This window comes from Triturus cristatus, chromosome 1_2 (assembly GCF_964204655.1).
Source record: "Triturus cristatus chromosome 1_2, aTriCri1.1, whole genome shotgun sequence".
In the NCBI taxonomy this organism is placed as follows: Eukaryota; Metazoa; Chordata; class Amphibia; order Caudata; family Salamandridae; genus Triturus; species Triturus cristatus.
Genome location: NC_140580.1, coordinates 440,840,097 through 440,863,614, shown reverse-complemented (window position 1 = coordinate 440,863,614; position 23,518 = coordinate 440,840,097). Strand labels below are relative to the sequence as shown.

The 23,518-nt window shown below is 44.2% G+C and overlaps 1 protein-coding gene across 5 annotated transcripts in view; it reads right to left on the bottom strand.

Annotated features, from left to right (window-relative positions):
- LOC146867456 (protein FRA10AC1) overlaps positions 1–23,518 on the bottom strand; it is a 178,392-nt gene that overhangs the window by 127,651 nt on the left and 27,223 nt on the right. For 3 of the 5 annotated variants that reach the window (XM_085606060.1, XM_085606068.1, XM_085606077.1), the window contains exons 2-3: positions 22,534–22,613; positions 20,383–20,453 (exon numbers count right to left, since the gene is read on the bottom strand). In XM_085606060.1, the coding sequence (XP_085462186.1) occupies positions 20,383–20,453; positions 22,534–22,536 (74 nt within the window). In that variant the 5' untranslated portion in view covers positions 22,537–22,613. Of the gene's footprint in view, positions 1–20,382; positions 20,454–22,533; positions 22,628–23,518 lie in introns of all 5 variants that reach the window. The other 2 variants (XM_085606085.1, XM_085606094.1) reach the window with 1 other exon arrangement.

Here is a 23,518-nt window from a genome sequence, read left to right as displayed (position 1 = left end):
GCACTTCCCGATGAAGCAAAATTACAACTTTTCAACCCTTCCTTAAAATGCTTGAGGTGTTTTTAACTTACCCCAAAGAACTCCAGGACTAGACTTAGAACAGTAAATTAGCCTACTGGACTATTTTGGTGAAAATTACACTTTCCCCAGATATTCTAGGACTGCAGTTAGAAAAGTAAGTTTACATTCTGTGTCCACAAAACCCTCTGCTACCCCGAGGTCAAGAACTTTAAGTGTGCTGCGTAGGCATGGTTGCCACCTTGGAATGACTTTTCTTTTCCTTAAAAAAAATATCAAGTATGCAGCTGCACTTGTGTGCACATGCACTGCAACCATTGGGGGAAAACACGCATTGGCATTGGCAAAGTCAATGGATGGCACAGGTGTGACCTATTGGCTTTGCCAATGTTTGTTTATTGCTAATAGCACAAACAGAATGTCTCTTACATATCTGTCCATATCACCCTTTCTCTTGCACACACAACACAAAGCATGCAATGCTATTACACACAAACACACTAGAATATCATGATGATGCTTGTTGTAATGGTGATGCTGGGCGTGGGGATAACAGTAGTAACACGGATGGTGGTGGTAGTGATGATGGCAGTAATAGTGGGGATAGCAATGGTTTCGGTACAATGGTGGTGATGGTGGGTACAGTAGTGAGGAAGATGCTAGTAGCTGTGCTGATAATAGTGGCAATACTGGTGATGTTGGCAATACTGGTGATGTTGACAATAGTAGTGATAGTGGTTATGGTAGTTGAAGTGATGGTGGTGATGCTAGTTATGGCGATTGTCGTGGTAATGATAGTGGTATTGGTGGGGATAGTGGTGACTGAGGAAATGGTGGTGTTGGTAATGCTGATAGCGGTAACTGTGGTGGTGTTAAAGATAATGCTGGTGGCACTGTTGATGGTAATGGTGATATAGCAGTGATGGTGATGGTACAAATAATGATATTAAAAGTGTTAATGTCAATGGTGGTAGATGGAGTAATGAGGTAGTAGAGAAGTGGTTAGAAGAAGTGTGGGCTATAGCAGGAACCAGACTGCAGAAAACAGTAGCAACTTGAAACATAATCAAACCTACCAATACGTTACCAAACAAACACAGCCTTAACAAATTAATAAAGTCCTTCCAAGGACAACTGATTAGTGATTACAAGTTGCAAATGTAAGCTTTACATAACAATGACAAAAAATAGTTCCACAGGCAAAAATACAATGTTGCCAATCAAATTCTACTCTCAAAATCACCATTAAAATGTCATCACTCATTTTAACTGACACAGGATTTACCTGATGAGTGTCCTGTTAACAATTGGAAATAAAACTGACATGCCAAGAAACACAATGGGTAAAGACGGCTGAACCATTCCCTCAATCTACCTGTGGCCATCCAAGCTCAAAATGACTGTCAAACTAAACAATGGTTAAAGAAAGGCAGAGTCAAAGCTCATTTTCTTTATGATTAGGCTAGACTAAAAGTGTCCAAATCTATGTACTATCATAATATTGCACTGATCACCAAACTAGGATACAGTGATTTAGAAAGTAGTTTCCCAAGTTACTCATTAATATTAAACAGTCTTAAAAAAACAACACCGCACTGTGAAATACTGGGGTCTAAGCTAGTGGAACCCATCACTGCTATATGGGAATTTCGCAGAATTACTAAAAAGGAAAGAGGTTTTCTAGTTGGACCAGGCCACCATTCGTGGTTCTTGTGATTTATCCTAATCCTAGTTTTCTATTCGCATTAAAACGCATTGTATCTGAGTAATAGGGCGAGGCGAGAAAATATACAACTTCCACACAGGTTATTTGTATATTGATTTGTGTCTCTTTGCCTACAGGCATAGGAAAGTGACTGTCCAGGGACACTTCTGCAGCTAGTATAAAACCATCAGTTTGTATAGTTTACTTCGGACAAACATCCAGGAAGAACACGGATATGTTCCTTTTTTGAATGTGTTAATAAAATGTTTGGAAAGAAAACAAAAAGATTTGAAATTACTACGTACATTTTTTGAAACACAATGGTTTCCACAGCAACTTCTAGTCCATTTTGTGCTTGCAACATTAACGAGTCTTTGAAACCAGATTTAAATTGACGCTTTCTCAATAAATGAACTACAGCAAATATATATAAAACCAGCTAATTAAAACAATTCTCTAAATGTAAATAAAAGCCAGCTGTGTTCAGTTTATCAGAGAATCAGACAAATATTGGCATTCCCCAGATCGGCTTTAAACAGCCCATGAGCATTAACTAAGAGGAGAAAAACAGTACCCTTTGTTTAGATTTCTTTTATGAACTTGAAATAAATTAGAAAAATAGAAAATCATTTTAAAGGTTCAGGGCGTTAGGCAGTAAAGATAATTTTCCTTAGAATACCTGTAATAACGTTTCAAAAGGATGGTTCCACTAAAAGGTTGTAAACATATTACAGTGGCTCTACCCCAGAAACAAAAAGCATATTACATAAGCAGCGGACTGATTTCATATGAGCCAAATAATGACATTTGTTTAAATTGGTGTGCTTGTCTTGCCTGCCAGACAGATCTCTTTGCAAAAGTTAATCCGCTGATGTGATGTATAAGCTTTTGGCAAAGATGACTGCTGAGCGGGAGCCATGTTTTTTTGCCCGCTCAGACGGCTTTTTCAGGTCTGGACCAGAGACTCCTTTAGCTGTCTCTCCAGGCTCGGGCTTTCACATAAACGTTCAAAAGGGGCTTTTGGTTAGCAGCCTTCATCTATTGGTCCGTTTACATTTTTGTTCTGCACACTACACGTTGCAGCATGGGCCAGTGAGGCAGTACACATCAGCCATTTGCTGTCCTCACTGTGAGTCACAGTATTTTACCTTTGCATTTCAGTGCTTTAATGTTAATGCACCAGTGTCTCCTTTTATTGCTTTCACAGCAGGGGAGCAATCAGTACAACTCACATATGGAACAGCATTGTGGAGTTGGGTATTGGAGGAGAAAATGGCACCATAATCCTTAAAGTATTTAACAGCGCCCAATGGAGGATGAGCGCCATAGTCACGTAAAACTGCACAACGGGGCCTTTTAAAAAAAATCATAAGACATTTTGTGCTACTATTTGTTTCATAAATTGCTATGAAATGCAGAGAAAATGTCAACGAATAATCGGAGACTTTGAGAGGTATCAGTCCTCAGGTTGAGATCTCCGTCTACCTATATTTACCCAAGTCGCTAAATTACTTTTAAAAAACTAGTAAACCTGAGAATTTTAGAAAAATAATTAACAACTATTTTGAATAGCTATTAAAAATCCAATTCACGAGTGAAGTCAGGCTTTTAATAAATATTACATAAAGGTAACTTAAAAAGTCACCCTTTCGCAGCCTTAAGTTCTTGGACGCTAATTTGCATTGGCTCTCCAGCATTTCCCAGTCTGTGCTCAGCCTTGAATAGGTGTGAATGAGGTAGGAAATGCCTCCCAGGAGCAAACAATAGGCTGACCTGAATGAGCAAAGATGACTCCTTTGAGCTCAACAGAATATGCAGGCTGGGGGCTGTGGGCCTCCTTTTGACAGTACAGCATAAAATCCTGCTTCAAAGGTCTGTTGAGCTACAGGTAACACTCGGGGTGCGCTTGCTTGAAAGGGAGAGAACAGAATGATAAGACAATTCTTGTGGATCCCATATCTGGTTGGTGAAGGACCATGCTTTTGTCCTATCAGACTTCTGTCTCTGGGTTTGCTCTGGGTACAGTACTTGTTTCAAACTGGAACTTTTAGTGTTAAATGTAGGAGGACACTAGGATTACCATAGTATACTCCCCACTCACACCTCCAGCATCAGAGCCCAACTTTACTGTGGTCGAGGACTTTCACAATTTTCATTTTGCCCGGAAATATTGCATTTTGGGCCCACAAGCCCAACAAATAACTGCAAAAAAGGATAAGCATGTGCAGGCCCAATGCTTATCATTAGTATAAACCAATTTCAGAACATCAATAAGACATTGCACAGTAATGGTCACAAATACCTCCCGTGTTGCAATTGCATAAAATATACAGATGAACAACCAGACCTCTTGACAATTTGAATTAAGGCTTGTGCTACATCCTCAGATGCAGTGTCAAAACATCACACAGCCAGAACTGCAGATGGGGTGAGTAGTGTTTATCTCTTACTTCTGGCAGGACAGCAACCACAAAGGCCTCACTGTTGAAATGGAGCATGTAGATCAACAACACTGAAGGAGACGCTCTAGCACATGCTCCTGCTTTCATACTAAGGTATTTGCATTGCTTCTTGGATGTAATGTTGAGGTTTCTCATCATCAGTGTACTAATGTGGAGTTTTCATAATAGATTCTTATTTTATTTATTCCATCCCATTTGCTAATGTAGCAGATAATTTGTATACAAATCCCGTCACCAGTTCTATTTCTGAGGATCTACCTTGTCAGGGCTGGCTTTAGGGCGGTGCGACCGGTGGCGTCAAGCTAGGGGAGGCGCCATGTGTGCTCATAAATCCACACCATTCGCATCGCCCAAAAGCTTGCAGTGCGCACCATTATCCCCCTTTCATTTCCGCAACGTGGGTCCTCGTGGAAATAAAAGAAAGACAACAGTGTTCATGCGTGCCATCACAGTTTACGTAGATTTACTGCCAGACCCCGCCGTTACTGCTCTGTATTCTCAGAACAAATGCTTAGAGCCATCCGGGAGACAAAGAAAGTTGCGCTCGTTATCGTGGATTAGCAGAGGTACAGAAAGTGAGCTTCGTTCTTGGTATTGCATTAAAGGTCAGTTTGCTCACATTAATTGTTCCACCAAAGTGTTTTACATGACGTTCACCTATTTCATTTAAAAAATCTCCAATTGGAATTCAGCTCGAAAAAAGCCATATAGTAAGTAACATTTTATATGGTACGGAGTTCAAAAGTTATACAGAAAGCAACATTCAGCTTGGTGCAGTGTTTCAAATTTGCAGCATGCTGTAAAAGGTTAGACCTGTGAATTAAAGTCACACAGAACAGGAAGATTGCAATTACATAATTGAACTAAAAACGTTAACCTTTCTGTCTTGATGAATGGTATGGTGACATCAAGTTTTGTCTTCCTTACTTTCAAAAACGTTTCAATAAATATGAACTACCATACACCAATGAAAGTTTGCTTCCTAAAGTTTAATTTTGCTAGCCTCAAGACAGGAGAATATGCCTGCTGCAAAGAACCATACAATGCAGATTCCTGAATTGTATTTAAGGTAGATAGCTCAGTGTGTTACTGCTTTTGTCACAGAGATCATTTTGTTACTTGCAGTTCATAGGTTACAATCCTAATAAAGCACAGTGACCAATAAACTGTCGAAGAGCTGCATGGTATATGTTAGAACATTGTTTTTTCCACCAGTCTTTTATTATTCTAATGTTGCTGAAAAGGGTTCGTTTTGGTAGAAATATATTCTTATTAGTGAAGCCAACCTCAACCACTGTGTTATGTTTTAAATCTCTAGACCAAATGATCTTAAAATATGCTGCTTACTCGTATGGATCACACGTGATTCCTACATCTTGTAATCCTCATTCTGTTATGCAACGTTTCCTATAGTCTGAATTGCTCACATATGATTTATTGTCTCTATATAATATGTGTGTGTGATGTAAAGTGCTGTGACACCCTACACTGGTATGAGTAGTGCTATAAAAAAAATGTATGTAAGACAGGGGCTATGGAGAGATGAGGGGAAATGTTGAAGGGTGGTAGGACGAGAATCTGTAAAGCAGGTGGTCGGGGGGCACCAAAAAAGGCTGTCACGCCAGGCGCCACCAGCGCTAAAGCCGGCCCTGTACCTTGTGTGGAAAAAGTGACCAGGAAGCCAGAGATAAAAAGTGTTAACTATGTGCAGCAAGGTCCTAAAGGGAGGAGCAACATGTTCAACCATCTCTGAAGTGGTCAAAACCACACCACATTGAGATCCAGAGCACTTTACTCGCATGTACACCTCTTGTAGAGAAGGGTGTACATACATACATACATATTTATTTTCTCTCTCTCTCTCTCTCTCTCTCTCTCTCTTTCTTACAAACAAGAAACCACACATCTCCCAATGTAGTGGAATCACAGCAAACACAAGACACTGTGAACTCATTTTTCTGTTTTCTAATGATTTAAAATTGCATTATTTCATTTCATTTCAGAAATCTTTATTTCGATCACAGATCATAAAAGATGCATAACATTAGTACAAAAAAATTTTAAAAACGAATTAAACAACAGTGTGATCCAGTAATTAAAACAGTGTTAAAAGAGGGTGCATGAAATTCAGTCTGTAGCTATCAAGGAGTCTTTTTATACGAGTCTTTTTACCCATCGGCTTCGGGTGTACCACATGGAAGTTAAAAATTTCGAGAGGGCAAAGACTACAGTGGGGGAGAGGTCTGTCTTTAAAACTCTATAAGCAGGTTGAAAGGATCTAAAACCCAAGTTCTTAAGTAGGGGGACTAACCAATATTTCCTGCTCCTCTCATAGCCCTTGCAGAAGAAAACAACGTGAACGTCATTCTCCTTTGGATGTGCGCACACTGGGCAAGTTTCTATGGAGGAGCGGCATGTCCAGGACGCTGTGAACGATGCTAAGGGAAGTGTTCCGTATCTCCATTGTAAGAATAATTTCCTCGTTAGTACAAGAGACATGGCATCTAGAGTACTTTCAAGATGGTAAGAATCTTTTACTTTTAGGAACAAATGGGTCAAAGATCCTTCTCGTGTGGCATCGATAGCTCTGGTGAGCATTAGTTCTTGGTATGCTCTCACAAGAACCTTTTTTGGAGTCTTTAGACAGGCGTTTGTAGGATCCGTCCATAGTTCCGAATAACCAATCTCCTCTAGCATTCCCTTAACATAAATCAACCATGGAATTTGCTTGGCGTTCCGTAGGTGCAGGAATTCCTGTAACTCCTCTCTGTAGTTTGTGAGATCTGGGCTGCACCACAAGTGTCTCCGAAATGTCAAGGGTTTAAGACCTAGCTCCTCAGTTATCGATCGAATTCCCATGTCCAATCTTAGGGGCAGTAGTGGAGTGCTCTGCGGTAGGGCAACGATCTGTCTCAGAAATTTATTTTCCGTTGACTGTAGTTTAGACAGATTGGTGTGTCCCCACAGCTCACCCCCGTATGTGACACCGGCACGGGCTTGAGTTTTGTAAATATGAATGATTGGGGTTAGTGGGCGATAGGAAGATTTGTTTGCCAGACACATAGTGCCACCCGCCGACTGAGCCAGTTTGATAGTCACTTTAGTCTGGTGTGACGTCCACGTTAGATGTTCGTTTATAGTAATCCCCAAGTATTCGATGTTATGCACACGTTCTAATTGGACTGTGCCTAACCTAGGTGGAGCTCGGTTATGGGTATTAGGATTCAAAATCATAAATTTAGTTTTTTGAGGATTAATTTCCAATCCACGCTCAGAGCAGAACTCTAAAAAACCGTCTAGGATGCGTTGGATCCCCATAGGGGATTTAGACAACAGCAGGGTGTCATCTGCAAACATGATTGCAGGCACCCTGCTGCCTGTCAACTTGGGGGCATCGGTGTTGGCAATCCTGTTCAGGTGGGCAACTACCCCGTTCACAAAGAGGCAAAACAGGGTCGGTGCAAGGACACAACCCTGTCTAACCCCTCTGTGAACGGGGAAACTATCGGTTAACTTGCCATCTTTGCCGCACCTTACGCGGGCATAGTTGTTATAATGAAGTCTCATCAGGATTGCCAGAATATCACCAGGGACGTTTAGCTCTTCCATGACTCTCCACAGCCGTGCCCTAGGTACCAAATCGAAGGCGGCACGTAAGTCTACAAAAATAGTATACAAAGTACCGCCCTCGATTACGGCTGTTCTCCAGTAAAGGAGATTCAGCCGGAAAATTTGATCTACTGTCGATACACCCTGTCTGAAGCCCGCCTGATAGGGGGACAGGATATCCATCTCCTCTATCCAGGCCAGAAGCCTGTCCAAAATCAGTCTTCCGAAAAGTTTTTGGGGTATGTCGATGAGACTGATAGGACGATAGTTGGCTGGGAGCAGAGGGGAACCCTTTTTGAAAATTGGAACCACCTCTGCTCCCAGCCAAGTATCAGGGACCTCCATTCCCCCCAGAATGGCATTAAATATTAGTGTAAGATATGGGACCCATATCCCTGGTTCCTGTTTGAACAAGTCCCCAGGCACCCTATCGAGTCCCGGGGCTTTTCCCGCAGCTAGACCCTTGATGGCCTCCCTCACCTCTTTTTCAGTAAAGGGAGCTCCCGTATGACTAGATGTCTTTATGCCACCAACTGTATTTTGTTCCCCCCCTTCCTCAGCATAAAACGTCTCAAAGTGGCGCTGCCATAACATGGGCGCTATGTTGGGCTCTATTGCCGAGGATAAATCCTCAGTACCATTGGCGACTATGCGCCAATATTTGCGCGAGTCTCTGTTAGTTAGTGTTTTAACAAGGTTTTCCCAATAATCCTGGTCCCATTCCGCCCGCGCATTTTCCAGGAGCCTTTTGTAGGATCTTCTCCTAGCTTGGATTTCTTCCTTGCCATAGCGTTCTTTTATAGCAAGTAACAGATGGGCCTTGGATTCCCTGCAAGTGGCGTTATACCAGGATGTTTTGGACAGGGGGCCTTTCCTTTTCCCTGAGGATGAAAACAGATCCTGCTCTAAGGTGATGATTATGTCTGCATGAATTTGTGCAAGCTTTCCTCTATTGGGATCATCTTGCACCTCCTTTCCAATCTGAAAGGCCCTCTCCAGCAATGGGATGATCCTTGCATATAACTGCGGTATTCTATCTGGACTATTGACCAATTTCTCCCACTTGACTCTCCGCCGATTGTTTTCAAGTAAGAGCCCTGCTTTATCTTTATCCGGTCCGTGGGATGTGTCCTCGCCCCCTGGCAGGGAATAAGTCAATTCCAAAGCGTTATGGTCACTGTCCATTCTTTCAGTGACTTTGAAATCGACTATTAATGGCCACATGAACAATTTGACCAAAATATAGTCCAGTCTGGATTCGCTACCTGTTTTATTATAGGTATACATGCTAGGGATGTCCGATTTGCAGCGGCCATTGCAAGCCCTTAGGCCTTGATTAAGAGTGAGGGCAGTTATCTGCAAGGCCAAGGGAGTCCAGGCCCTAAGTGGTGGGGCCACCGTTTCTGGAACAAACCAACATGAATCTTCCTCATAGGAAGGGCCGTCACATAGTCCAGAAAGTGGTTCGTACTGTGAATTAAAGTCACCTCCCACCAAGCAGGCAAATTCGCAAGGAATGCCTTCTAGGAACCCGGATAATTCATCTATAGTGCAAGATTCTTTTAGCATAGGAACAGGCCTTGAATATATGTTAATGACTAACAGCTTAGTGGAGTCTGACCACTCGAGTAAGACAGCCAATATGTCATCCGAGGCGGTCTCTAGGCAAGTGGCGTGACAACCTAGGTCAGTTGCTACCCAGGTCGTAAGTCCCCCGACGGCCTGCCCCTTCCCCCCCACTTTGCGGGTTTAGAGAAGGAGGCAAAGCCCGGAAATAATATTTCCTCACGTGCCCAAGTCTCCTGGAAAAGAAGTATATTTTTGGAGCTAATGTACGAGCCCCACTCTATGGAGTCTATTTTATTGGCTAGGCCTGCCACATTCCAAGAGATCACAGTTATATGCGCCGATTGGGTGGTGTCTAGGCCTGCGGAGACAAAGTTATTAGAGTTAAGCTCAGTGGGCGCCATTTGGCTAGTGGGGGAATAATTTGTGATAGAGGTTATATTAATGGGAGACAGGATGAAATCCGTCATGCCTAATACGAGAGCCGGCTTGTGTTCGACTATGTCAATTGCCCTAGTATGTATATCCGGGACTGGGGGTATACTAATCTCCATCCTGGGAGATACTATTAGAGAACTCCCCACTTCATCCACCTGTCAGTCTACCATTTCCAGACTGCTGTATCTATTGTGGGTGGGTAAATAGGCTGGATAATGTGTTCTGTGTGGCCCTGGGATTCCTCTCCTATATCCTCCACCCCCGCCCCTCCTCCGTGTAACAGTTTCCCAACCAGCCTCCCCCCCCATACTGGTGGAAATGATGTATAGGTCTTTCCCTATGGTATTGGGGCACATTGCTCTCCCTGGGGCAGTTTTCCCAATCCTCCAGCAAAACTTGATGGTGCCCCCATCTCTGGTCCTCTGAATTATAGAGGCTCGAAGGGTAGAAAAATGAAAGAGGAAGTGATTGAATGTTACTGCCAAAGTCCTCGTCAGAAACCCACGTGCAGATATATGCGACTGTATTCGGGTCTCTAAAGGTGACCAGAATGCAGTCCCCACTAATAGATTTCCTGGTGTAACCCACCCTCGTTGCCCTCCTGGCCATGGAGATATCACTGGTTGTTCCTCTCGGAAGGGGTCTATTAATAGAGAGCCAGTTGATAACTTTATTCCTAAGAGAGGTAGTGGATTCGAATGTTGAGGATTTTAATTCCGGGACCCCTACCAGAACTAAGGTGTAGGGTGCTGCTTCTGGGGGGAGGTTTACAGGCTTTTGTCTGCGGTTAGGGTATGATTTCTCGCCAATAGGTGGCGAATCACCCTTGTTATTGGTTGCGGGTATAGCAGTAGCTTTAAGCGGGGGGGTTATTTTTGGAGTGACAGTTACTATAGGCTGGGTTGGAGTTGGGTCCTTGTTATCATTTAAGGGTTGCAAGGTCTTATTTAGTACAACTTGTGGAGTTTTGGGGTTTGTGGGTGGAGGCTTATTATTTGTGGCAATAGGTGGTCCATTACCCTTAGTGGGCTTTGGTCCTAGACCCTCTATTGTAGTTTTAATTCCACTATTGTCAAGTTTCCTTGCGTCAACAAGTTGTACAGTGGCTTTCTCAATGCTAACTAATCTAGCTTCGATTTTAATCAGTCTAGCTTCAAGGGGACTCAATAGGGACCTTAGGAGTGTGCCTATGTCCTCCAGTGTGATATCATCAGAGGTAATATCCACTGGCACGGTATTGGTGGACTGTGGTAATGGAATTGTATTATTAATTCTAGGGGGAGTTGTCATTCCCGACTTCTCTAGCATAGAGAGAGAGGTGGCTCCTTTCCCCCCTTTGCCTCTCGGTTGTTTGGATTTGGGGGATTTTGTCCTATTATTTTCTTTGTTTTGGGGCCCCTCTTCTTTTTTTGTATTGACCCTTCTCTCACCCCCCTATCTCTATCTGTGTTAGGTTCTATAGCTTTAACTGCCTCAGTGTTCTCGGTTAGTGTTGGTAGGGTAATTTGGGTGCTAGGTAGGGCCATTAGGCTCATATCCTCAAGGTCACTTAGCACCTCAATAGTGAACTCTGGATTAGTAGTTGAGGTGCCAGGGAGTGAGCATGATGCTTGATCAATTCTACCACTAGTTGATAGGCAGGATCTAACTTCTGGGGTTCTGGCTTGGGCCATTGGGCCCATTGAAGATCTCCTTACCCAGTCTATTTCTTGGGAGATTCTTCGCTCCAGCACCTCAATTTCCTCGATCAGAAGAGAGCCAGCTTTAGCAAAGTAGGTGTCAATAGGTCCTTTGACAGCTCCGGCCGCGGCTAGGGAAGATGTTTTACTTCTGGTTTCCCTGGTGCTCATTTCGCTGGTGGTTGAGCGGCCTAAATGTGAACATGAAAGAGGAGGGGCCCGGACCGGACTCTCACGTACTCGAACGGCTTCAAACGGCCCGCTCTTTGCCCGGTCTTCGCCCCGGTCGCTCCCGCTCGCTACCGCGCAGCGATAACTCCTATCTTTAATATAGAGCTGGGGTAGGGCGGGGGGCGTGGCCGGCAGGGAGAGCGGCCACAGGTGTGACACGCAGGGACTCCTGGGCAATGGAGTCCCTGCTAGGCTGCTCGCAGCCCTGCCAGAGTGCAGATGGTCCAGGAAGTTTCCAGCTCCCCACACGAGCCTCTCAGTAGGTGCAGGCGCAGCGGGACCCGCGCAGCGGGTCCTGCAAGGTGTAGAGTTTTCCGCGAAGAAATCCAGCGACGAAGTCAAGAAGGGTAAGAGCCTCCACACAGTGCTCTGGTCGTCCAAAAGGCAAGGTTTCCATGCATTAACAAATACCATGTTGACTGACTCACAGCCAATTTGCATACCTATGCTGTAACTATTGTTCAGGCCTTCTCGCTTTCAATGTGCTCTGGACTCACTTTCATACTTGGCATTCCAAGGCAGGGATACAGAATCTAGTTGGCTCTGCATGGAACGTGCCTCCACACATCTCAGTTTCAATGTTTTTTGCACACTCCTCATAATAAAGCTGAGCAGTTGCTTACTCCAACTGTCTAAGTTTCAGTGTCTGCCTGTGGAATATGCTGGACAGGCTGGTGAAATCTGTTACATTTTGGACTACATTACCGCTCTCAGTGGCGGTTCAGATAGCGGTTGTGAAAATGGTTTTTCTTCCCAGATGTCTGTACATTGTGCAGAATTCGCTGCATACGATTGCAGGTAACACATTTAAAATGCGAGATAGTATGATGGCCTCCCTGGTTTGGGCGGGAGAAACGGAGTAGAGTTGCTTTGGCAACACTTAAGCTAGATATTCAAGAGGGGGGCATGGGTTTGCCTGACCTTGAGCTGTATTATTATATGACTAGGTTACAGGATGCAGCACAGTGGATCACGGTGGAGGATGACTGGGAGAAGAGAAGAGGCTGCTGAGGGCCGCCTGCCGGACCACGCCTTTGTTGGAATTACTCATGAGAAGAGCCAGGATACCCGGACATCACCCCTACCCAGGGCTTTAAGTGGGATTTAAAAACTGGGTGCTCTCTCAAATGGGCGTGGCCCATGTAATTAAGGGCATGGCTTAAAAACACTTAAGCTAAAAATCTGTGCTTAGCAGAGTGTGTCGCCCCACTGGTATTTTGCTGCTTTTGTCATTGCATTCGGATATATAATACAACAAGTAACTTTTCACCTACAACAAGCCAGGACTATTGGTTTTGTCAATGATTATTGTTTGCATTAGATAAATAAGCAATAATTATGGCTTTGTTGTATAGAATATTGAAAATACTTCAGTTCTGAAATAATGAGTGTGAAAGAACTATAACAAGTCTCTTTGAAGTTACATCATAGGTAGTGAAGGGTGATACAGCTGCAGAATTATTATTTTTTTCACCCCGAGGGTGAGGGCAAAAATAGGGAGCCCGATAGTGACCCGTCTCAACCCCTGCTTTTTAGAACTGCTGATGCTGAGCACCGGCAGGCCCCGGCCCACTTAAAGCCCTGCCCCTACCTGGTGCTCAAGAAGTGGGGATATGGGAGAAGGTGCGTAGCAGGGGATTCAAACAACCTCAGATGGCGAGAGAGCTGAGCATTTGGTCATTGGTGCCTTTTAAACGCATCACCGATGCGATGTCGTGGCTCGCTGGAGCAATGCTTGGTGATCTATACCCAGATGAGCGGTTGATTACCTTTGAGAATGCTTGTCCAGAGTTCTCGGTGGGGCCTGGCCAGTTCCTCCGGTAGGCTAAAATGGCCGGTAAGGTCGGGGAGTGATGGATGGGGTTTCCTGAGGACCCCCACCGGTCGGAAACACTGCAGCTGTTACTGTCGATAGGTGTGTGTGGCTCTCGGTGTCATTGTTTTATGGGGCACTCAAAGGGGATCGTGTTAAAAGAAGCTTTCCTGCTCGGCAAGCCAAGTGGGATGATGTGGAAGACAACACGACTGAGAAAGAATAAAAAATTAGCTAGCTTTCACGCCAAGAATTTTCAATTCTATTAAGAACACGAAGGTGAGGATTATGCTTCTCTTTCTGTTTTATTGCCACTCACAGCAGCCAATCATAACTTTTTTGTATGCAAAAAAACACTACACATCCCATGATGTTTTGTTATATGTCACTTCCTGTATGACCCTAGAAGAGCCACCATACCCATAACATGAGCCTCGTTCTTTGCTCGAACATTTTTAAGTCTCAAGTATAATACAAGTCCAAACAAAAAACCTCCAACATGGAAGAACAAACTGGAACGTTAACAACTTCTTAACGAGAAGAGCTGTTACTCCATCTTCTTCTCAGAACCTGGAAGGAAGGAGATATAAGAAACGCGTAATTTCTGCCAAAAACAGAATAATCAATACAGATGGGTGGGTAAGCATTACAGTATTGTAATAGAACCGGGTGGGATAATCCTCACCTCCGTGTCCTTAATTGAATTGAAAATTCTTGGCACGAAAGCTAGCTAATTTTTTATTCTATTACAGGACCGGAGGCTTCGGATTATGCTAGTTTAACGCTTATCAAATACAACTGAAGCTATATCACCCACCGGTTTATAATAAAACTGCTTACAAGTTGATTCAGAAGACCAGTCAGCAGAACGCATAATATCTTGAATGGCAGGACCCAACATAAATGTTTTGGAGGCCATAGCTCCACGGACCGAGTGTGCTCCATAATCTGGGTATCAATACCTGCTTCTTGCATGACAGATTTTAACCATCTGGCTATAGTAGCCGCAGACACTGGCTTATAAGGTTTCTGCAGTGCAATTAACAATTGAGCCACACCAACAGGTCGTATAGATTTTGTACATTGTTCCTAAGCCTTCAAATATTGAACACCACAGAGCTTTGCATTACCAGGAAAAGCGTGGTACTCAACACATCTTGACACTTGGTTCTGGCTGTAATGTTAAAGGAAACTCCTTCCGGAGTAAACACTCTACCTGTAAAATCCAGGGCTTTCACATCAGAGGACCGCCGACAGGCAGATAGGCATAACAGCATAGCTAATTTGCACGATAGTTGTTTCCGTGTCAACATGTCATTATGAGGCCATTTATCAAATAAGGAAAGAACTAGAGAAACATCCCACAGAGAGGAATACTTTGGTTTAGGTGGATTCGCTACCCTAATACCTTTTAATAATTTACAAATTACCGGATGCATACCCACTGACATGCCGTCAATCTGGGAATGGCCTGCCGAAATGGCCGAATGAAAGTTGTTAACCGAGCGATACGCCATGCCCTCTGCTGCTTTAGCAGACAGAAAATTTACAACATGGGGTAGCTCAGCCCCCACGGGATCCACGTGTTGTTCCACGCACCAACGAACCCAGCCTTTCCAGGCTGAAGAATACCGCTTTCTGGTAGAGGGAGCCCAGGCTTGGTTGATGAAAGACGCAGCCGCGTCCGAAAATACCGGCATTCGCCTGCAAGTCTCCAGGCCATCAGAGACAATTGACCCGCTAACATCATTGGGTGCATTTCTCCATGAGGGCCCTGGAGCATCGTCGAGGATAGCGGAATCATCCTGCTGGGAGTCACAGCTCATTTCCAATAATACAGGGAACCAAGGCTGCTACTTCCACATGGGGATTACTAAAATCACTTCCGCCAGATGGCGAGATACTTGGGAGGTCACCCTGGGAATCAATATGAACGGGAGAAATGCATAATTCAGGCCCTTGGACCAGTCCTGAGAAAACGCATCCGTCGCCAGAGCTAACGGATCCGATCTCCAGCTGAAGAACTTCTCCAACTGTCGATTCAGTCTGGACGCAAATAGGTCGATCTCGCAACTGCCCCAGATTGCTTGCAACCATTGGATTATCTGGGGTTGGAGTTGCCAATCGCTGTAATCCTTGAGATGCCTGTGAATTCCAGTCCGCTACTATGTTTGACTGCCCCGGTATATACTCTGCAATCACCGATATCTGATGATTTAGGCAGTAATGCCAGAAGTCCTTCGCTATTTCCGCAAGCAGAGAGAACCTCGTGCCTCCCAATTTATTGATGCACCTCACCGCCGAGATGTTGTCCATCCAGAGTAGGATGCAACGTGAGGTACGACTGGGCGATTGATGTGGAGATCGAGTTCGCGTAGGGATTATTGCCCACCTGTGGCGATATCTCAGCAACGCGCACCCAAGCCCCAACGGCTGGCGTCGGATTCTATAATTACCTCTGGTTAAGATGGCTCTGCCATTCCACGCCTCCACGTGACTTAACCACCACTGAATCTCTTCCCTTACTTCCTGAGAGAGGGGAACGATATCTGTGTAAGAGAGACCCTTTTGGAGATGTCGAATCTTTAATCTCTGAAGGGCACGATAATGAAGGGGACCCGTAAAGATTGCTTGTATTGAGGAAGCCAGAAGACCCACGATCCTGACAATTACCCTGAGTGAGACAGTCTGTTTGGATAACAGCGTGGAGAGCTCCTTCCTGATGAGTTTCAGTTTGGAGCTGGGTAGACTCAATTGTGTTGTCCGAAAGTCTATGACAAACCCTAGAAAGTCCACAGTTTGTGCTGGGACAAGAGCTGATTTGGGTTCGTTGATCACGAACCCCAGGTTCTGCAAAGTAGTTATGATCAGTTGTAAATGCTGAACGGCCAACCTTGGAGATTGCTCCATGATGAGTATGTCGTCTAGATACACTACCATGCGAATACCTTGCTCTCGTAGGTGAGCTATCACCGGGTTCATCACCTTGGTGAAGCACCAAGGTGCTGAGGAGAGCCCGAAAAGAAGAACCAAGTACTCGAACCACTGGTTCCGCCATTGGAATTGGAGGAAACGGCGGTGAACAGGAAAAATGGGTATTGACAGATAGGCGTCCTTCAGGTCCAGCCGGACCATCCAGTCTCCTTCTTTGAGAAGGTCCGCCAAAAGATGGATGTGCCGATAGGTCATGAACTGATTGAACTCCTTCAAATTCAAAACTAACCTGTGGCCTCCGCCCTTCTTCTGAACTAAGAAAATATTGCTGCAAAAACCACGAGGGCCCTCGTTGCAACGTGCTATCGCGTGTTTCCGCAGCAATTCGTCTAGCTCGGATTCGATAAAATCACCTTCTAGTTGGGAAAAAGAAAGCTGTCTGGGCGGCCTGACCTGATAAGGAGTCTGATAGAAATCTAAATGGAACCCCTGAATTGTCTGCAATATCCATGTATCCTGAGAAATTCAAACCCAATTGTGATAGAAAAACTGAGTGCGACCCCCCAATGGTATTGGAAAGTTGTCGGGAGCACTTACCTGCTGAATCTGGGGCTTGGAAGCCACCTCGGTGTCCACCTCTGTGGAAACGCCTCTGGTTGAAGCGCTGTCTAGTGGGGTAGAAGGTACCTCCGTGGGTGGAGTCCCATTCTCCGCGGCCCCTTCCGTAGTCTCCTCGATGAGGACCTTCCGAGAATTGGCGCCCTGGCGAGCGTCCTCTGCCTCGCCCGGCCTGTCGAAAAAGGCCAGCTTGAAAGACACGTTTAATGCCAGACTGAGCCTTATCCAGCGTCGTGAATGTGCCCACGTATTTGGCAACTTCCTTGACAAAGCGTTCGCCGAAGAGATTTCCCTCTGCCAGGGGCCCTGGTTCTGCTGCCGCTAGTTCAGTAAGGTTCGAGTCCATGCGCATGAGAAGAGACTTGCGCCGTTCTGTAGACAGTGCACAGTTTACGTTACCTAAGAGGCATATGGCACGCTGAGTCCATCCTGCCAATACATCTGTATCCACCGCAGTGCCAGACTCTTGCGCCTGCAAGGCCATTTCTAAGATCTTGGCAAGAGGGCCTGCCACACCCAAGAGCTTATCCTGACACCCTCGCCAGGCCTGATCAATACCCTTCTTCGGGTCCTTGGCGAACTTCTTAAGGAAAGTGAGCAGACTTGCGTCGATATCTGGGGTTTCTGCTACCTTGTCCGGAATATCCGGCCTGGGGCATTCTGAGCGTAATCTATATCAAAAGTCCGTCGGAAATTATCATGCAGATATGCCGCAACTTCCGGTGCGGAAGCCCAGTCCGAAGACCTAGGATGGACTATGTCGGCAGGATTGAAGGTAAAAGGGGTAGACATAGTTTGGGATAGGTCTTGCTCCACGTGTTTTGTCTTTTTAGCTTTCTTCTTCGGGGGAGCCTCGTCAGGGGTGTCAGTCCCTGTGGTATCAGTGCCCGCGTCCGTGTCTGGACGCTTATTCTTACCAGGAGGGGAAAGTGTAGATAGAGCGCCCGGCCAAGATTTGGTTTGGGACCCACTGCCCTTCTCGCCCTTAGCTGGTTCAGCAGGATCAGTAAAACCGTGACGTTTGGCAAAACGCTCCAACTTCTTGGTGATTGGTTTCAACGCAGCAGCTAATACTTGCTGCACAGTCTCGGGGACTGCCTTCTCGACGGCCTTATTCACTGACTCCTGGACAGAAGCATCCAGGGCCTCCACTAAATTATCTTCAAAGGAAGGGGTAGACTCTTCCTCCTCATATAAATCCTCATAAGTGACCCAATCTTCCATTGTTAACCAAGTTCAGGAATATCTTGGGCGGAAAGAGGAGTAGCAGGGGAGCCAACCAAAAACTTAAGACCAAATTAGAGTACCTAGCTCCTCAGCAAAGCTGTATAAAGTTCTTACAGCCCACAGGGCGTAGGGAGAGCCAAAAGACCAGAATTTCCAGGAGTTGTGCCCACTCCAAGGCCAAAACACTCTTGCAGCTAGTTCAGGCATAAGCGGGGTCTCCCCACTACAACAAACCCCGAGTTATAAACACCGGAGCAGTCTGGGGACGAATCCCACGTGCGTAGCCCAATCCTACTAAAATATAGCCCAATTGGGCTACGCACGTCGAATCTAGATGCTCTCATATATTAAAAACGCATCGACAATTAGGGAAAGCCTGCCGCGTTATAATTGCAGTCAATTATCGATGCAGAATGGCACAATACTAAGTAATCCAAGCAGACCGGGTGACCCACTCCTTTGCTGTCACCGCTGTGCGCGCGGGAGCTCGTGGGGGCCACGGGCTGCAAAGTACAGTAGCACGAGGCTCGCGCGGAGAGAACCAAGTGCCTGTCGCGCTCCAATAAAGATCGGTACAAGTGAATGCCAAAGTAAACAGAGAACACCTCCAAGTGGAGAAATACACAATCCAAGTAGAAAACATATACGATAGCGCGATACATTAACGATGCCTCATTAATATATCGCAATGTGAGCGCATACATCCAATACTATTTGAAAGGCATAACATGAATATAAACATAGAGCACTTAACTTCGAGTGAGCAGCAAAGAAAGAGGCTCATGTTATGGGTATGGTGGCTCTTATAGGGTCATACAGGAAGTGACATATAACAAAGCATCATGGGATGTGTAGTGTTTGTTTTGCATACAAAAAAGTTTTGATTGGCTGCTGTGAGTGGCAATAAAATAGAAAGAGAAGCATAATCCGAAGCCTCCGGTCCTGTAATAGAATGGAAGGAGGCTTGTGCACTCACCCGACGAGTGTCCTGTAGCACCAAGTTTAAGTTGATATATTTCAAAATATTTTCACAGCACTTATCTGACGCCAGTCAAACTGAGCATAATGTATGCGGGCAGGGCTGCGGACTGCCCGAGATGCAGGGCAGTGGGGGCCTACTTTCTTCACATGGAGTGGTCGAGTTAGAAGCTGCATGTATTTTAGACAGCTGTGAGGGAGAGAATGGGGAGGGGGATTGGAATTGTGGTAAATGAAACACCCGAAGGATGCCTCCTGAGTATAATCAAGACACCTTGAAGGGGGGGTGATACGTTGAGGTTTTTACAGTTTCTGCTGGTAGTTGCCAAGCAATGCGTAGCAATAGGATGTCTGGGTCAGAGAATCACGTTGGTGACCTCATGGAGCAGGGACACAGCTGAATGGAACCCTAGCTGATGAAGCACACACCCGGATGGCTAGGATGGATGATGAAGTGAGGGAGGATCTGGAAGGCTGGGCGGGGCTGCTGGAGACTTTCCAGGGGGTTGAGGGGGAAGGAGGGGAACTAGAGGCAGTAGTACAGACTGCGGAAGAGAGTGCAACAGGTACGCAAACGGAGTAAGAGAATGAAGAAGTGGGGGTGGTGCTGAGCTGGAGGATTGATGCAGGAGTCGAGGTGGGGGAGTAGGAAATGTAGGGGATTCATGTGGTAATTTCGAAATGTATGAAAAAAAGTTGTAACTACGTGCCTTGATTTGGGGGGGGAGGGACCTATCTAGGGCGTTGGGGATATAGATAATGGTGCCTATTGATGATGTAATGATGTAGACATTGTTCTTGACGCTCAGATGTGTATTAGTGAAAATAATAAAAATATATTTCAAAAGAAAAGAAATTAAACATAACTTTGAATTGGACGCATGTTAGTTTTCCAATTTGTGCATTTTAAGTTGTATTGCCTACTGCCAAAAATACACTGTTTGACTGGCTGGCTGAATTAAACAAATACATGCCAGGGAATTTAATAAAAAATGACCAGTGGCATTTAAAGAACAAAGCTTCAAGAATATTGTCATATTCATTAATAGATGTAATTCATAAAGGTTGTGCTGGCCTAAAGGCACGAAATGCCATACGTATTACCTTTTCTTCTTGTCGCCAGATTTTCCTTCTTCATCACTAAAATCTGAGTCATAACCTCCAAGATCATAAGCCTAAAAAGAGAACAATAAGGCTTTTTGTAAGGTGGAAATGTTCATTTTCTGCACAGCATTTGAAGTGTATGCTGTAATTTCTATCCCTTTCAATAGTATAGCTAAATGTGTCTCGTTTCTGATAGAAGTTGTTTAGTCAACTGTATTATGAACCTTATAAACAATTCAGAGCACATGATTTGGCATCTACTGTCACCTACCCCTACTTCAATTACACTTTTCTTAGAACACTCTTAACTTAATTTGCTCACTAATGGTGTTAAACTAGAGTCAAACCATGAGTGTTCAGATTTCAACTCAGATTTAGACACCATGCGTTCCTATTGGGTCCTGATGAAAATGTTGTTACAATTTGATGCTTAGGGGTCGAAACGTCTATGTACATGAATATTTGCTACAAGCGAAACCCATTGGGACCTGGGCTCCCTGTTAAAAAAAAGTAGGCATTTTAAGTCAACTTGATATTTAGTTCATTAAACACTGCACACTATTGCTCACTATCTTGCAACATTCACTAAACACTGCGGCGTTCACAAGGAGTGCCTATTGTTATTTTCTCAAAACGTGTCTGTAAAATATTGTCATTGTGTATGTGGAATGTGCATACCCGACTCTTGCACAGGCCTGTGCATCCAAATATATGGGTACTTACTAAACAATTGGATGTTTAAGAATATTGTTTTTGTTTCCGACCTATTCGCATACCATTATTATTGCCTAGGAAGTGAATACTGTTTACTTCCCCTGAGGGAACCATTATTCTTGTGAATTATACTGGTCTTGAGGGGACAATCATACATTGAGATGAGTGTAAGACATGGCGTTGACAACAGCTCCTGCTGTTTGATTTGGCTCTACTCAAGATGGGACTCGCAGTGTGCCAATTGTGACAGACATTTTAATATTAACTGCGCATATTTCTCACAAAGACAAAAAAAATACAGGACGTTTCTGAAGTAATACATGATTTGAGCTTTTTGTGTGAAAAATGGGTCATTATGACTAGGTAAGGCTTATAAAATACCAGTATGAGATCCCATACAAAATGCTTGTGAGTTACTGAAGTCAACTAATACCCGCAAGGAAAACTACGCAAGTCCATAAGTGTAGAAAAAGCAAGAAACCCAACAAACTTGGCAGGGTTAGGAATTGGAAACGATACAAGAATATGCCATGGAATAAAAACTTCACACAAATCTAACAGAAACAAGAAATTGAGTGAATAAGTAAGACAAGTAAAGGTGAGTATGGGACAAAGTACAAAGATGAAAAGAGCAAGGGCAGAAACAGATGCCATACTTGCAGCAAAGAAGGGGTGGATGACAGAGACCAAAAGAGACCAACAAGTTCATGTGGACATGGTAAAATGTCAGGATAGGAATCTAAAGGCAATAGAGGAAAGGGATTAGAAAATGAAGAAACAGCCAAGAGGTTTATCCATTTGGTAGAAAGGACTGGGGTACACATACATAAAAAGTGTAAAAGAAGTACACAAGGTGTAATTGTATAGTACATGGAATACATAAACAGTGACAAGAAGGAAAAGTAAAAGCACAGATGTAGGTGATGTAAAAAAAAAAGTCACCAGTTAGCAGGTGAGTATTTAGGGAAATGCTAATGAAAATGTACCTTAAGGTAAACCTCTTGACTAGCAATATGATGAATTTTAAATGCATTGCTAAGAAGTCCTATCATATACAAGATGGGGTTTTCCTTGGTGCATTAACATGCCCTAAACAGTACCTTATCTTCCAACTTTATTTTCAATGTATTGTACAAAGATTGCACCCATTCAGAAACCAACTATAGCACCAAGGCAGATAATTCTCAACAGAGATTTCACCTAATCTCTACCCACCTCCTTTAACAAGGGGATATCTAGTTAAATAGATTTCAAGCGATGCTTCGGCTTAGAAACTTATTGATGCTGAAAGTAGAAAGAACCCCACACTATAAACAGTAAGACTGAGCACACAGTGTGATTTCTACTTGTCCACAATAAATTATATCTTTTCAAAAACCACAACACATGGAAAGTTGGCGCCAAGCCTGGGAGACAGCATCCAGCGGAAAGACTTACCATGACACGAAATTTTGGTTCCTTGATGTGTGGCGCCTTAGCCTGTCAGACAGGTTCCAATGTATGTTTTAGGAGGAAGCCTAGAAAGAACAAACTACATAGATTTATGAATTTCACTATAGTACATTTTTCAACAGACACCTCTACCTTTAGCATGGGTTCACCACCAAAAGTACAGAAGGACATGTTAAGAGAAGGGATTTGAAAAGACACACAAAATGAAGCACAATATATTGAGACATGGTTCCCCATTAAAACACTGATGTGAGAAGAATATAACACTCTTCTGATCGCAGTTACAGCACGCAATAAAATTAAGATGAGCAACTTAGGATTCTCGGACCTCCATTACAAGAGGGCCAGTAACTGGGCAGATAGATATGGGTCTGGAGTTATTGATTCCAGTGTTCTCTCCACCCCAGTTACCTGTCATCACAAATTACCTGGCCATAAATGGGGAATAACATGCACAACCCGGACCGACTGAGCACATTATTGTATGTGATTTCCCGAGTCTTCCCATGTATATTTCCACCGGGTGCAAGGAAAAGCATTCTGTTTTACCAGGTCAATTCCAGGACCAGATAAAACGTACGGTACAATTAGGCAGGTGATCACAGTCTAAATAATTAGTGTTTTAATTACCTAACTCATTGTCACTCATTTTGACATCATAATAAGAGCGAAAAACCAAGGTGATTATGCACAGTTGTGCCGCTGTAAGGCTAAAGAGTTGTCTGCTACATATGTACAGTCAACTTATGCAATTAGTTACCCCCTAAAATACTTGAGGGCCACAAAAGACTAAGGGGGTGTTCAACTGTCTATAAAGCTTCCAAATCCAAACTCCAGGTCGAAAATGCAGAGCAGACCTTCATCTCCCCAAGAATCTCCCGGAGCTTCACTGTGGTCATGCCCTTGCAAAGTGTGAGAAAAGGTGTCACGTATCAAAAAGAAGGGGGTGACTAGGAGCTAGTTATGGTCC